Genomic DNA, 16,069 nt, shown 5'->3' with positions numbered 1-16,069 from the left:
GGCAATAGGTTTTTCCTTTTTTTTTTAAGGTGAGGAGAGGAAGTGACTTGTCCAGCTACTGAGCTGGCTTCGAATCCAGGCAGTCTGATTCCAACCCAACTGCTGCAGCTGTATTACTTCTAGCCTTGGTCCATGGGCACTTTTGAATTCTGCGTTCACTTACTTTGTTATATTATAGACATTATGGTTACCTTTATTAAAAAAATAAACAGTTGCTGTAGAGTCGATTCCAACTCATGACAACTCCATGTGTGTCAAGAACAGAACTGCTCCACAGGGTTTTCAATGGCTGTGATCATTTGGAAGTAGATTGCCAGGCTTTTCTTCTGAGTCACCTCTGGGTGGATTTGAACCACCAACCTTTCTGTTAGTAGCCAAGTGCTTAACTGTTTGCATACCCAGAGACTCCAGTTACATTTACAGCAACTGCATTATTTGAAGGGAGTTACATTTAATGCTGAAACTAGGTTCATATGTCAGCATTGGGGCCAAAATTACTCTTGAAAACTCCCATCACTATCAAGCACGGCATGTTTTCTTCTTTCTGTGCTGGACTAGATTGCTGTTTCTTAGGTTGAGCATCTGATGTGGTCATTTTAGGAAGGCAGGCTAAATCTCCCACTCTACTGAAACTGTTTCCCTCTTTTTTCTTGCCACATGTATATTGCTGAATTCAAGGAAGTTGGGAGCAGGTGCGATGAGACTGCTACACTAGCCTGAGACCTAACATGGCCTGGGGGGAAGGTACTACAGCTTTCTCCACGCCCCTCTCTTCTCCCTCCAGATACAAGTCCTTGTGCCCGGACACCTGGCCGCACTGGCATGGGCCTCCAGCAGAGGGCGTACAACGGCTGATCAAGTACATTGGCTACAAACCCGAAGAGTACAAGTTAGGGAAGTAAGTGGCCAGGAAATGGCCAGACAGTCTCTTCTCTTGCCATCAAAATGTTTCACGCATTGATCCACATCCAGTTAGAGCCTGGAGAGCTCGGTTTTTTCAGGGCTTTATGTAGATTTACAAGCAGATACTTCATCCACTCAATTCAAGCGCTGCCGTAATCAGAGGTTAAGTTACAAAAGAGCCCTGTGTTCTAAGCCTGACTTGGCAGCTGGGAGGAGCCTCTTTGCTGGACCACCTCAGTTCTGTGCGCCTTGATTCTTTCCTTGTTCAAATGCAGACATAACTCCCGCAGGTGATAGTGGAACCTATCAGTTGTGAAAGCATCTTTAGCATCCCAGAGAATGGTGTTCTACGACTCTGGGTATCATTACTTACTATACAGCTGTAGTTGTCTGTAAACAGAACTTCCATACACATTGGGAGTTTTGTGGGAGAACTCGGGGGGTGGGGTGAATCAGCGTGATTTTAGTTGTTATTTTGGTCAGGGCTAATTTAGTTGCAAGAAACAGAGCCCAAGCAAGAGGATCCATCCCCAGGCTGCCAAGATTCCCAGCTTCAGGGACATCTGCTTTTAATTCTCAATACCAATTGGCTTTCCCAGCCAACTGCATTTACCTATCTCCCACTTGTACACAGCCTACTGTGGCCACCTGGCCCTTCTCCATCCTTAGGCTCTTGTTCTCAGCCTGCTCCAATAATGTTACTTTTCTGATCCAAATCTCTGAGGGGATTCGGGATCAGTACACCCTGAGGGAGGCTGGTCACGGAGGTGAGAGGTGGTATCCATCCCTGATCCGTTAACCTTGGGCTGGGAAAGTAGGGTCATGTGGCAGGACACACCACTGCCCTCTAGTGGCTGCCCTAGGAAGTTTTACTCACAGGCAAGGATGTGGGTGGGTCAGGCAATGTGTGATCAATATTTATAGTTTATCTTGGTTGGTTGATGGAATCTTCTTTTAAACTTAAACCCATATCCTCTGTTTTTACTTTTGAAAGCCCTGGGGCATAACGTGAAGCAACTTCAGGTTAGAATGGTAACTGACCAATTAATAATTAAGATAATTCTTTTTTTTTTTCCCCATTCCTAGAACCAAAATATTTATTCGTTTCCCCAGAACTCTGTTTGCTACTGAAGATGCCTTTGAATTTAGCAAACATCAATTAGGTATGATTTTTCTGCCCTGATTTCAATAAAAGTGAAGTCAACGCATTTGATTTGGGGATAAGTCTTAAACACAGGTGTCTGATATAGTGTTGGAAGCATTCATTTTGCAATGCACAGTGAATACCAGTGTATAAGTATCTGTTTGAATCCCTGCTTTCAAGTTTTTTGGGTATATACCTAGGAGAGGTATTTGCTTTGGAAACTAGGAACGAGTTATGGGATTATGACAAGGTACACGTGAAGCTCTGTCTAGAATGTTTGGAGGGTGGTCATGGAGGTGAATGGAACCTTAAACATGGTGGTGCCACCTCAGTTCTGTTTTGGATCAGACTTTGTTTTGCCACATGTGGAGCTAAAACCACTAGAGTCCACCCTCCTTAAGGTTTTACAAACTTTATAAGCATCTGACCCTGGCTGACCCCTGCAGCCAGGGTGTCTGTTATGAATAGTAAATGAAAAGTCAGACGAGGGGAAAATACAAAAATAAAAAATCCAAAACTACTCGGGGAGTGGGGAGTTTGCCTTGGAAATCTAAACTGGTCTGTTAAGACTATGCCCAAATAATGAGTGTTTATTATGTGCCAAGGAGCCCTGGTGGCAAAAGGTTTAAGTGCTTGGTTGCTAACTGAAGTCAGCAATTTGAACCCACCAGCAGCTCTGCGGGAGAAAAAATGTGGAAACTTGCTCCTGTAAAGATTACAGCCCAGAAAACCCTATGGGGGCAGTCCTACTCTGTCCTATAGGGTTGCTGAGTTGGAACTGAACTGACTCAAGGACACACAACAACTATATACCAGGCACATTCTAAGTCTTATACATTCATGAGCTCACTTTATCTTCAGCACAAACCTACAGAGTGGGTATTATCATCTCCATTTTTCGTTCAGGAAAACTGAGGCACAGAGATGTTCAGTAACTTGTGGAAGGCTACACAGCTAGTAAGCAGCAGAGCTGGGATTTGAACCTGGGCTTGTAGCGACTGCGCTGTCTCATTGTTTGACTCCTACAGCAGTGTACCGATCACGGGGGTCTGGTTAATGGGCAGGTGCTGACTCCAAGTGCCAGCCTGGGGTGAGCCTGAGTCAGCATTTTGAACCAGCTCCTTGTAGGACCTCAGTCATTAATTATGTGGAGGGGGTTGGTGGGGGATAGAGATGCTGAGGGGCAAGTGGGTGTCTTGTGGTCACTCAGCCCTGGGTTCAGTCGCCTCTTTAGTAGCTGGTTGCCTCCAGCTGAGGAAGTGTCGTCCCCTGTCTAAGCTTCCTGGCCATCTGTAAAAGGTGCCTGTAAGGCCTGCCTTTGGGATGGTGCTCTTACCCCTGTCTGCTCCTTTCCTTGGGGGAATAAACGAGGAAGGGAGGAAGTAAACTCTGCAGTTCCAGGGCAGCTTCCGGGCCAGGCTTGCTTTAACCTGCCTGCTCTCCTGTCTGCGGAGCTGATCACTTCCTATGTTGTCCCCACACATCCCTCTGAGGCCAGTTCTGACATCGCCCTTCTGGCGGGGGGTTGGGGGAGGAGGGTGGCACTACAAAGAAGCCCAAACGAAGGCCCTTTCACTAAAACCTTTGTTTTATCTTAAGTTGGGAGAATCCAAGCCACATACAAAGGCTGCCTGGAAAGAAGAGCATACCTGAAAAAAAGACAAGCAGGTAGGACTGAAACAGAAAGCTGCCTGTTTGCAATGGGCCACAATCAGCAGTTTTGCTCTCCTGCCCTTGGCCCTGTGTCACGGGCTCCTCTGTGCATTCTCTCCTCCTGCCTGCCCACGTGAGCTCAGCTCGGGGTGGGGCTGCCCCAGGTTCAGTTCTGGGGCCTCTTTCCATTTCTACTCTATTGACTGGAGATTATATTTGTTCCATGGACATGTTTTCACCCACAGCATATGCGTGTTTTAAAATTTTTTTTTTAATTTTACAAACACTACAAGAACCCCTAAAGGCTCTCCTGTGTCCCTCCCAATCATGTTCCCATGTCCCCCCCCACTTCTTAGAAGTGACCACCCCCCTGAATTTTGCATTTATCATTCTCTTGCTTTTCTTTATAGTTTTACCACCTATGGATGTATCACTAAACAATATATAGTTATAGTTTGGCATGTTTTGAACTTAATGAAAATAAAATTAGACTATTTGTATTTTTGATGACATTCTGTACTCTAAATTGTTTTTGAAATTCAGCCAGTAGATGTGTCAATTTAGTTATTCATTTTCATAGTTCCATAATATAGTATTCCACTACATCAGAGGTCAGCAAATTTTTTCTTCAAAGGCCAGACAGTAAGTATTTTAGGCTTTTGAGTCATATGGTCTGTCCCAACTACTCAACTCAGCCATTGTGGAACATAGCCTTCGACAAAAGTCAACGAATGAGCATGGCTGCGTTCCAATAAAACTTTATTTCCATAAACAGGCTGCCGGCCCTTAGGCAGTAAGTAGTTGCTGATCCCTGCACAGTATGGATATACCACAGTTCTTGTTGATAGACATTTGCATTGTTTCTAGGTTTGTTTGTTTGTTTTTGTACTATAAACACTGCTGCTACAACAAAGAAAAGGAAAGCATTTTAAATATCTGAATAAGCGCCAACACTTAAAAACTGGGAGATAAGCCAGAAATCTTTAATGTGTCCCCGTTTGTTTATGTATCCCAATTTTTAAATGTAGATGACTAAATCAAGGTAAAGAAAACATTGGTGAGACCCTAAACCATCACAAGTAACCACTCCTGTCCCTGACAACTGCCTTGGGAGACTCTGACCCTTGGCATAGTTTCGGGGCTCCCTCTGTGCTTGTCTCCTGGCTCAGTCAGCTGTGTGAGTGCCCCAGGGAAGAACCCAGGCCAGTGAGCCGACTTTCCATCGCTGGGGCTAGCAGAGTGCCGTGGTGGGCATCCCGATGTCTGCTGGGTGAATGAATAACTCTGAAAAAGCCTTCTGTATTTAAATATGATTATGCTGACCTTCTAATGCCAGCAGTGCACTCTTTCAGCCATCAAACTGGAAGCCCACTGGCGTGGAGCCTTGGCTCGGAAGGAGGCCAAAAGGAGAAAGTGGGCTGTGCAGATTATAAGAAAGTAAGTTCACAGGTGCAACAGGGAGGAGCGGTCACTAACTGTTGGTGCACTGCAGAAAGGGTGGTCATGGATGTGGCTGAGCCTTTCTGTGCTTTTCGGATTTGTACAGAAAGGAAATTTTCCCTCTAGAACATATCAACCCTTAGGAATTCGGTTCCGTCTCCTTGCTCTAAGATCCCTAATTTGATGGTGATCACAACTCTTTACATTTATAGTTTCTCTTAACCCAGCTCAGAAGTCACAAAGTCAAATACCTTCCAATGCCAGGTGGGTACAGTGAGTGAGTCCTATGAACAGGGACAAGGCAATAGGGAATGATGGGGACTGTGGCAAACTGGAAAGCTGAGTCCACCTCCAAGGGGGCAGTAACTACTCTGCTCCAGTGACTACAGCCATGGAGAAATGCCAGGTCAGTATTGCCAGATTTTTCTTTTGCAAGGAAATCTGGCAGTCTGGCTTTCATGTGGTATCTCCCAATTTTTTTTTTTTTTTAGTAGTTTTTTTTTGCAACTAATTCAAGTTTTTAAAAAAATGGTGTGGGTGAAATATAGCATATCTTTAGGGCAGATTTAGCCTGTGGGCTGCAGCACTGGCTTCTGGCCATCTCGATAATCTCTACCATTTTGTCCTCTGAATCAAACACATGGGGAAAGAATACAAGTCCTAGTGAAGAAATGGGCCAGAAAACTAACACAGCACGTTCCTGTTTAGGTTCATAAAGGGATTCATCAATCGCAACAAACCCCTTTCTCCTGCTAATGAGGAGTTTGTAGTGTTTGTGCGGAAGAATTACATCTTGAATCTTCGGTATCACGTTCCAAAGAATGTCTTGGACAAGGGCTGGCTGAGGCCCCCTGGCATCCTGGAAAATGTAAGGACTGCAGTGGGATTCTGATGTTGCAAGTGATGCGGGCACTGATGGAGCTTAACTTTGGTGTTCATCTCTGCTGCCTCCCTTGGCTTGAAAGGGCTGACTTAGCAAAGTACTTTGTTGCATAAGAAACGTTAACTCCTCAGAATTGACACTACCCATATGTCTTAGTTATCTAATGCTGCTCTAAAAGAAATACCACAAGTGGTAGCTTTAACAGAGAAATTTATTCTCTCACAGTCCAGTAGGCTACAAATCCAAATTCAGGGCATCATCTCCTGGAAGAAGGTCCTTGTGATGCATCAGTCTTCCTTTGGTCTGGGAGCATCTCACTGCAGGAACCTCAGGTCCAAAGGATGCGCTCTGCTCCCAGCACTTTCTTGGTGGTATGAGGCTCCCATGTGTCTCTGCTCGCTTCTTTTATATCTCAAAAGAGATTGGCTTAAGACGCTACCTAATCTTGTAGACCTCATCAGCCTAACTGCCACTAATCCATCTTATTACATCGTAGTGACTGAATTTATAACACATAAGGAAATCACATCAGATTACAAAATGGAACACAATTATACAATAGTGGGAATCATGACCCAGCCAAGTTGACAGCTATTTCTGGGGGACACAATTCAATCCATGACACCATATTAGAATTATAAAGCCAATAGATGTCTGTTCAGACAGAGCACTTTTTAGATGGTTTCTATCCATGACGTGGGGGCAGTGGCGGTTCAGTGGTAGAATTCTCGCCTTCCGTGTGGGAGACCTGGGTTTGATGCCCAGCCAATGCCCCTCATCATGCACAACCAACGTCTGTCTGTCAGTGGAGGCCTGTGTGTTGCTATGATGCTGAATAGGTTTCAGGAGAACTTTCAGACTAAGACTGAGGAAGATAAGGCCTGGTGAGCTACTTCTAAAAAATCAGGCAGTGAAAACCCCACGAATCACAACAGTCTGATCCGTAACACACTATGGCAATGGCGCAGGACTAGTCAACATTTAGTTCCGTTGTGTTTATTGTGTCACCATGAGTTGGGGGGCTGACTCGATGACAGCTAACAACAATATCCTTGATGTAGCTTTCCAGATAGATTAAGTGACTGTTGCCTAGAACAGTGTTTCTCAAAGATGGTCCGAGGATTATGTGTTTGAAACATGAGATGGGTGCTACCTATCAATGCAGATTCCTGGGCTCCACCCCAGACTCACTGAATCAAAATCTCTAGGAATCAGTCATTTTAGCCGGCTTCCCCGGGGACTCAAAGACATTTAAGCTTGAGAACCTCTGCTTTGGCAATAGCAAAGACTTAGAGCAACATTGGAAGGCTTGCTGCTTGCTTTATTAAGACTGTACCTTAAACCAAACTGAATGGAACTGTGCTTTAAAAGCCTGTTTGGGTTGGTCATGACCCGAGACATGGTGTGAGTGAGGCAGGTGGAAAAGATATGTGTTCTCTGTGCAGGCATCGAATCTACTCAGGAAAATGTGCACAAGAAACCTGGTTCAGAAGTACTGCCGTGGGCTCCCAGCTGGGAGAATAGCCCAGGTAGAGACTTGGTGTGTCTACGGGGTGGCAGGATGGTGGAGGGGTTAGTGCTGGTCCTACAGCCAGACTATAAGCATCAGCAGTCCTCATGACCACATCACCTCTACGATAAGGGTCCGACTAGTTCTGAACTTTGTAGGCATACTGAGGATTAAATGCATGTGATCTCTTAGCACAGAGCCTTCAATAATATGTCAGCTATTGTTATAATCAGCATCACTCTTACAGCTGCCGTGTGAATATACTCCAGATGGCTCCTGCACTGTTAACTGTGCAAGACTCCTTCCCTGCTGGAGGTCTGGCTTTATGATTAGTTGCAGGCCAGTGAACATTTTCTGTAAGATGCCAGAGAGTAAGTATTTTAGGGTTTGTGGGCCACACAGTCTGTTGCCACTACTCACCTCAGCCGTTGTGGCGCGAAAGCAGCCCCAGACAGTGTGTAAATGAATGGGCAGAGATATGTCCCGACAAAACATTATTTACAAAAACAGGTGGTAGGCTGGATTTGGCCCATAGGCTGTAGGCTTACTAAACTCAGATCTAAAAATAAGAAACTGCTCTCTGAAATTCTGAACCAGGGCTTTGAACTGGTTCTTCCCAGTTCAATCATGGCTGAGGAAGCAACACCAGAACAAACCCAAATTTTAAAAATTCGGGTGAACCAGAACGGGAAATGTAATCTCCCTCTTAGAAAACAAGGGCAGCATACATGTTGCATAGCAACCAAATCTCTTGCCCGTTGGATTCTGCACAGAGTTAGAAATAGCAGTGACCGGCTCAAAGATGATGGCTGACCACACCACTTTGTGTGTGTGGCTCTCCTCAGTCCTGGCAAAAATCCAATCTCATGCATCAGGCTTCTGAAAGGGCTCATTATGCCTCTTCTAACTCTCCCATTCCAGGACTTCAACCCATAATTTTTCCTGTTATGGTTCTGGATCACCCAGATTTTAAAAATTTGGGTCTTTCCCAGTTTTGCTTCATTAGCCATGACTGAACTGGTTCCGAACATTCCACTTTCAGGAAGTCAGTGCAAGTAAGGGGACAAGCAGAAGTGTCAACCCCAGTTCCCTACCAGTGTAGTTTTTAGGGCGTTTTGCCAAAGTCAGGAATATGTTCCGACTTCTACAATGCAGAAGGATAACAAGGCTCCTACCAATTTATCCAGGGAAATAAACAAGATATGTATGTAAAGCCTACTGTCCCAAAGAGTCCCTGGCTACCATTTTTGTGCTTTCGATTGTATATTACCAGATGCAGCAAAAGGTGGTTACAAGTGACATATTCAGGGGAAAGAAAGACGGCTATGTGGAAAGTTTAAATCAACCCTTTGCCAACAGCCGGCTAGGTAAGTCCATTTTCCCATCTGTGTGCTCACCTTCTCTATTCGGAGAGAGGCCATCAGAGGACGCTCAGCTCTGCAGCATTTCCTGACAGCTATTTCCTAGTTGAGATCTTGGTCACAGAGAGAGGCAGCAAAACCAGAAGACCAGAGATACCAGAGTAACTTTACCACAGGGATGTATTTACTGATGACTCACACTGTGTTTTGGTTTCCTCTTTAGATGAAGAAGACATTAATCCCAAAGTACTTCAACTAATTAGCAATGAGAAAATCCAGGTAAGATGTCTGTCCTCAGCCCTGAACAAGATTCTGTTGTTAAGTCTGATACCAGAGTCTGTTTTCTACACAGTGTCTGGAAGCATTATTTCAAAGGCAGGGCTGCAGCTGGTTGGGCCAGGGTTCTCAGCTGTGGTGCTTGGGGTATTAGGTAAGATTATGGGGAATAGATGACTAGTACATGCCTGATGGTCCTCTAGAAGCTGTCTTGGTTCGGTTTCCTATGAAACTAGAGTGGAATGTAGCTGTGAACTCAAACATTCCTTAGTTGTGAAAGACAGTATCGCAAGGGCCTGGATGCAGGCGCTGCCTTTATAACTTTGTAGCCGTGAGGTCTGGCAGGTCCCGTCAGCTCTCAGTGTGTCCACTCGTCTGTGAGCGTGGATAACGGGGTTACTGAGAGGATGAGTAGGCAATGGGTGTGAAGGCCTTCGCTGCCTGGCATGTAGCAGTAGGTAAGCGTTTGCCGTTACTGTGTGCTCCTGTATGATGGGGACTGGAAATCCCTTCCGGCTGTGAGGGCTTGTGGTCTTTATAGAGTTTTAATGTCCACAGTGTGTTTCCATCTCCCTTGTTCTCTCGGAGCAGAGCCGTGACGCAGGTGGTGCCCAGAGCCTTGACTTCTTGGAGGGCAATGCTGTGAGGCAGAGCTGGGAATCAGAGGCTCTCACACAGAGCCAGGGTACAGGAAAAATCTGTTTTGTTGGGCTTCTCTGAATGTGTGAAGTAACTTGGCCGGAGTTTGAGTAACTGTTAGGCACCTCAGGATTCCACCCCTAACAAGTAACCTTCCCCTCTTGGTGATGGTACTCCTTACAGTATGGTGTCCCGGTCATTAAATACGACAGGAAAGGCTTCAAGGCACGGCAGCGGCAACTCATTCTTACTCTGAAAGCAGCTTATGTGGTGGAACTGGCCAAAATTAAGCAGAAAATAGAGTACTCGGCACTCAAAGGTAAGAAGTGCACGGCAGCCTTAGACAACTCACTGAGCTAGCTGACTTCGCTACTAAGAAAGAAAAAACAAACCCATTGCTGTCAAGTCGATTCCGACTCATAGTGACCTATAGGACAGAGAACTGCCCCATAGTTTTCAAGGAGTGCCTGGTGGATCTGAACTGCTGAACTTTTGGTTAGCTGCCGATGCACTTAACTACTACGCCACCAGGGTCTCCAACTTAGCTACTAGACACTGGTAATGAAACCCTCAAATGGAGACACAAGTGTAGGATGGCCCTAAGGCTCTGGCTCCTGGGCCTCTTATCCTGGCATATGATCAATGGCACCCCCTTCACTCAGATATCCAGGCTGGACATTAGTCACCTTCTACAATGACCTGTTCAACCACAGACCTTTCCAATAGAATAGGAGACCGATTTCTGGACTATGCCCTTCATCCTGCTAGGCCCAGCTAGGAGGAAAATGGCATGGGGTTGAGGAGCCCCTAGGTGTGTCTCTTCTTCTTCTGTATTTATGCCAAGTCTTCCAGTTCTGGGCCCCTAACTGTGGATCTGTCTTAAGGTGTCTCTACCAGCAATCTGAGTGATGGGGTATTTGTCATTCATATTTCACCAGAGGACTACAGGCAAAAGGTAAGTGACTTGACTGCCACCAGTCTCTGCTAACAGAGGGAAACACTACCCTAGCTAACTGTTAACAACCACAAAACTCCAATATTTGAAAGTATTTTTCTTTTAAACTGCTAATACTGAAACCACAATGTCCTTTCCTCTTCACTTCAGGGGGATGCCATCTTACAGTGTGAACACATATTCGAAGTGGTTACTAAACTTGCCATGCTGGTTAAGAGAGAGAACGTTGTAAATGTTGTTCAAGGAAGGTAGGTGGTTTCATCTTTTTGCTCAGGTAGTAAGTCAATGTTAAAATGTTTAACAGAACAAGAAAGGTACAAATGTTGATCCTGTTACCCATATCTTCTCCTTTCCTCTCCAAAATAAGCAAGCACTGTCTAGCAGCAGGAGTCAGTGAGTGGCACACGTGGTTGAGCACTGGGCTACGAACCAAAAGACAGGCGATTCAGAACCACCCAGAGGCAGCTCGGAAGACAGTCCTGGCAATCTGCTCCCAAAAGGTCACAACCACAGAAAACCCTATGGAGTGCAGTTCTACTCTGAAACACGTAGGGTCACCATTGAGTTGGAATCAACTTGCCAACAACTGGTGGTCAACCAGCTAAGTGTGGGGGAGAAGCCTCCCCTTGGCCTCTCTGGTAAAGAACTCGTTTTCTTCCTCATTCCCTTTGATCTTGGGCACCAGAGAAATGAAGAACGTCAATGATCACTCACTGACCTAAGGAAATAGTAGTCTTACCATAGTTTTCAAAGGAGCGGCTTATGTTCGTAAGGGAAGCTGTGGCCAAGTGAAAGGTAGGCCTCTGAGTCACAGCAAGTGACAGATGCTTGAGCACAGTGGGCCTCAGCTTCACAGGCCACTTACAGGTGATTACGACCTAAAAGAAAAACACCTAGCATGTAAAAAACCAAACTCGTTGTTGAGTTGATTCTGACTTGTAGCAACCCTACAGGACAGAGTAGAAATGCCCCATACCAGAAGCAGACTGCCACCTTTCTCCCACAGAGCGGATGGTGGGTTCAAACTGCCAAGCTTTCAGTTAGCAGCAGAGCGCTTAATCACTGTGCCACCTGGGCTCTTTAATTCAATTCTGAAGTAGGTGCCACCTTCTCACTTTCACGGGTGAGGAACATGGAGTGCGAGGTTAACCAGCATGCTCAATGTCACACAGCTAGGCAGTGGCAGTGCCTGGGTTCCTAAGGCCCATGCTTGGCTCTGGTACCTGAATCGTGCGCAGTGGCTGCAGCTCTCTGCTCCAGAGCTCCTGTGACGGCAGGGTGCTTCCAGGGAGTCAAGTTTCTTTCTCCTCAGAGTTTAGCTGCTCCTATCAGGTTTCAAGTTTCTACAACCTAGTGGGCAAATTCTTACATGGAATAGGGGAAACTGTTGAGTACAGGCAGTCCCTGGGTTATGAATGTACTTGTCCTTTAACGTTATGTAAATTTGCCCTCATTCTGAAATGAATGAACCAACCCCTACTCACAACAAATTCTGAAACGAATGAACCAACCCCTACTCACAACAAATTCTGAAACGAATGAACCAACCCCTACTCACAACAAATTCGTCATCACAATCACTTTCACTTGCTGCACGTGCTGCTTTTAAATCACTGCAAAGGCTTCAGCCTTTTCTTGCACTAAAACCCACTGCCGTCAAGTCGATTTCAACTCATGGTGATCCTACAGGATAGAGGAGAACTGCCCAACAGGGTCTCCAAGGAGTGGCTGGTGGATTCAAAATGTCAACCTTTTTGGTTGCAGCCGAGCTTTTAACCACTGGGCCACTAGGGCTCCATTCTTGCACTAAAGTAAGGCTAAATAAGAATCATATGTACATGTTCCTACTTACCTATAATTTCCACTTAAAGACACAATTAAGAACAGATCTCGTTTGTAACCTGGGAACTGCCTGTACACTGAAGTGTTACTTCTGTTTGCTATACCTGAGAATACTCAGCCACTCACTGTAAGAGTATCAGCATAAAGGTGTGTAGGTACCTCTTCAGACATCAAGCTGGCCCCTGGAAGAACTGAAAGAGCTAAGCTGATGTGAGAGTAACTGCAGAAACATGTGGTTAAGTTTCCTAGTTGTGGAAGTGGTGTTCTTTTGATAGCTCAAATAAGCAACACAACTCTGCAATAAAACAGGAATTGGATCTCAAAACTAGTAAAGCTTTCTAAGTGAATTTCTTTTGCAGACCAAAGGCTGAGGAAAAAAACAGATTGTGTAAGTAATTCATGACTTTGTATCTTTTAAGTTTACAGTTTTATATTAGTCCTGCAAAAGCAGGTACAATAGTTTTCAACACTGGACCAGAAGAACAAATCTATAAAGATAAAAACGGACAGTTAATAGTGGTAAGTGACTATATGGGGGGAGAAGGGAGGCAATTAATTGGTTTGAGGTAAGAATGTGGATTAAAATTCTACTTATTTCACTTTCATAGATTGACTGGAATCAAAAGCTAGTTCATTTTTCCCTCTATTCCTGATTCTACATCTGAAAAACAGGAAGGAATTGATACTAGAGATTTAAACGTTGAATGAAAGGGGAGGAAAAGTAACTTTTACCTACCGTCCTTATTTGTCAATGAACCAGAAGTTAAATACGTCTCAGTTTGACACGTCAAAGCCCCACCAGTGTAAAATACAAGGCGATTTTCCAATTTATATGCAGTCTTAAAATTGAACATCTTTCTTGGACTCACACAGAGCCTGTCTTCCTGCCTGATCAGTGCAGGCTGAGACACAAACAGGCCTCAGTGGGCCCATTTCTAAATCTCACTTGTCTCATGGGAGGTGGCTATGGCGTGGGTGCTGGGGTTGGCCTCCAGTGGCTTGTCCACACCCACCTTGACGATGCTGACAGCTGGGGTACAAGTAACTGCTTCCCTCCTTCCAAGTGAGGTACCAGCCCTGAGCCTAAGCTTGGACTCTCCCCAGGTGTCAGTCCGGATGAGTTCCTGATAAAGGAGGACGTCTACCCTCTCCCATCACCGTTTCTGCTACAACTGAGAAAAGTACCCAGGAAGCCGGATTTTGATCCATTTACCCACACCTCCAAGGGAAGGTTCCAGCAGCTCTAGGACGAGGATCACATCTGAAGAAACGGAGGGTGTCATCTTGCACTTCTCAGCCAGGAGTGGGCCCGAGCCTAACCCCAGCTTCTCCACTGCCCTGTGGCACTATATTAAAGTGCCATCTTCAGGAAGCCAACCTGAGTTTTAAACCTCGCCGAGAGAATCTACACCCAGTGGGCACTTCAACATGTCCTTACACTGTGGGCAACAGATTCTCTACCTTGGTCCAGCTGCCCCTGAGGCATAAGGAAATATTATGGATGACCTGAGAGTAAGTGAATGAAATTTCCTAAAGCTGCAAACTTTGCATTTTGCTTTACATAAATGGAGCTTAGAAATGTCAAGGCATTAGGTAAGTTTCTGAAGGATTCTTTAGGTCCCAGATGGTGAGTCCTAGCCCTCTTAGTAAATCAGAGGTACCTCACACCACCTGTCTGCTTTTTCAGGAGCCAGGCGGAATTTTCATGACTTCCTTTTGTGCAATGTTTAAGTTCAAACACTACAGAAAACTGACTCCTCTTTTCCACCCTCAGCAACTTGGAGGTGGTAAGGTAGACAGCAGGCACTCTACCTTGCTCTCGGTGTCGTAAACTGCACTTCAGGTCAGTGGCTGGATTATGCTGGGCATTTCTGAAAAGACCCAGAAGACAGGTTTAAACAGAAGCATTTATATAACGTTTATTTTACATATTTCCACAAATGATTGTACAACCGACAGTGACTACTTTTAAAACTTGCAGCATTCAAGAGCAAAGAGACAGAAAGGTTAGTGACACACTTGACTGTGTTACAGCAACTTTCAGTGAAGCCCTAGGCTAGCACACGTTCGGGAGGGGAGGAGGGCAGAGTGGTGCTCACACTTCAGTCCTGAACAGCAGGTGCAGGCTTCCTGCACAGCCATCAGCCACTTGCCCATCACCACAGCCAGGTGACTCACTCAAGAAAACGGAATGCGATTACACCTGACCTTAAACGCTGTTCCAATTTTATTTTTAATTGTAAGCTCTTTCTTACAATGTAATAAAACCTTGCTTTTTACCAAATTTTAGGGCACTGTTTTAACTTGGATGGTTCTTAAATAATCAGTGTTGATTTGTGTCCTTCGTGATATCATAAGAAAGCATCTCTGCTTGGACCCGCCAATGCTGTCAGCTAGTGCATGGCTACATGTGGCTAATGGTATCACTCGCCACGGAATGTCTTATGAAACCTGATCATATCCCAGGGAGGCACAGGTGCAAAGCTGGAGGAAAACTGAAGGTGCAGACAGCTGCCAGAAACATTAGGTCATAAGGCGCAGAAGACAAAACAAATCAGTTACACAAACTTACTCTTCACACCAACATTTAAAAAACAGAATTTATATGATGGCTTTTCCATTCCTACAGAAAACATCAGAACTGACATTCACTTTAACGTCCTAAAAAAGTTCAACCCAAACAGCAGGGTTGGTGTTTAAACAAACAGTATAAAATATTTATGAAATGTTACTTTGTAAGCCCCGTTCCTTAACACTTAATAAGATCCAAATGGCCTTATATAAAAGTTTCCCACATAACAGTTTAAAAAGCATATTTACCCAATACATAGTTTTTACATAGCTTTTAGGTTCAGACATGATTGGTTTGAAGTTTTATTGCAGGCTTCCTGCTGGATACAAAATAAAGGACAAAATAAAGGCATACAACCATCACGGGTAGGGCAGTGCGTATAAAGTCTAAGCTGTAAAACCATTTCGAAATATAAACTCGTTTTCTGAAATACGTGGTGTCAAAAGGTTGTCCCTATTAATACCTTTGGTATAAAACGGTAACATTTTCCTTGATAAGCAGACAAAACACATCCACTACCTTGTACACATTCGCATCTCTTTGTAACTACTGTACCTAGTCTACTTTCAACCGTCCATGAGTCACAGCTCACTCTGTTCCTTCCCAGGCACAGAGGGGACAGGGAGGTAGGTAACCGAGTGCGCCTGTCCAACGCCAGCATGGTGCAGACAGCTGGCTCCAGCACGGGCCCCTTGTGCCCTGCACACACAGCCCTTTCACATTCCTTAAACATGACCATGGCCACTAACCTGACCCAAAGGTATCTGCACATTCTTTTCAACCCGTTAACTGACAGCCATTCTATACTGTTTAAGAATAAGAGGTGAAGACAAGAAGTGTGATCTCTGGTGATGGCTGAGTTTACAGTGGGGGCTGCCCAAGCCAGACAAG

At 45.0% G+C, this 16,069-nt stretch overlaps 2 protein-coding genes across 2 annotated transcripts in view; one reads left to right on the top strand and one right to left on the bottom strand.

Moving 5' to 3' along the window:
• The window catches only part of MYO1H (myosin IH), a 54,780-nt gene extending 40,521 nt beyond the window's left edge, over positions 1 to 14,259 (top strand). The window contains exons 14-25 of the mRNA XM_023733656.1: positions 785 to 898; positions 1,990 to 2,066; positions 3,647 to 3,715; positions 5,053 to 5,137; positions 5,849 to 6,008; positions 7,469 to 7,552; positions 8,807 to 8,900; positions 9,118 to 9,173; positions 9,993 to 10,128; positions 10,694 to 10,764; positions 10,915 to 11,012; positions 13,026 to 14,259. Of these exons, the coding sequence (XP_023589424.1) occupies positions 785 to 898; positions 1,990 to 2,066; positions 3,647 to 3,715; positions 5,053 to 5,137; positions 5,849 to 6,008; positions 7,469 to 7,552; positions 8,807 to 8,900; positions 9,118 to 9,173; positions 9,993 to 10,128; positions 10,694 to 10,764; positions 10,915 to 11,012; positions 13,026 to 13,176 (1,195 nt within the window). The 3' untranslated portion in view covers positions 13,177 to 14,259. The remainder of the gene's footprint in view (positions 1 to 784; positions 899 to 1,989; positions 2,067 to 3,646; positions 3,716 to 5,052; positions 5,138 to 5,848; positions 6,009 to 7,468; positions 7,553 to 8,806; positions 8,901 to 9,117; positions 9,174 to 9,992; positions 10,129 to 10,693; positions 10,765 to 10,914; positions 11,013 to 13,025) is intronic.
• A 64-nt stretch (positions 14,260 to 14,323) lies between these two features.
• The window catches only part of KCTD10 (potassium channel tetramerization domain containing 10), a 41,535-nt gene continuing 39,789 nt past the window's right edge, over positions 14,324 to 16,069 (bottom strand). Inside the window, exon 7 of the mRNA XM_023733728.1 lies at positions 14,324 to 14,477. Coding sequence (XP_023589496.1) covers positions 14,463 to 14,477 — 15 coding nt within the window. The 3' untranslated portion in view covers positions 14,324 to 14,462. The remainder of the gene's footprint in view (positions 14,478 to 16,069) is intronic.

This window comes from Trichechus manatus, unplaced genomic scaffold, assembly GCF_000243295.1.
Source record: "Trichechus manatus latirostris isolate Lorelei unplaced genomic scaffold, TriManLat1.0 scaffold00061, whole genome shotgun sequence".
NCBI classification, from domain to species: domain Eukaryota; kingdom Metazoa; phylum Chordata; class Mammalia; order Sirenia; family Trichechidae; genus Trichechus; species Trichechus manatus.
This window is presented reverse-complemented; position numbering and strand designations above follow the sequence as displayed.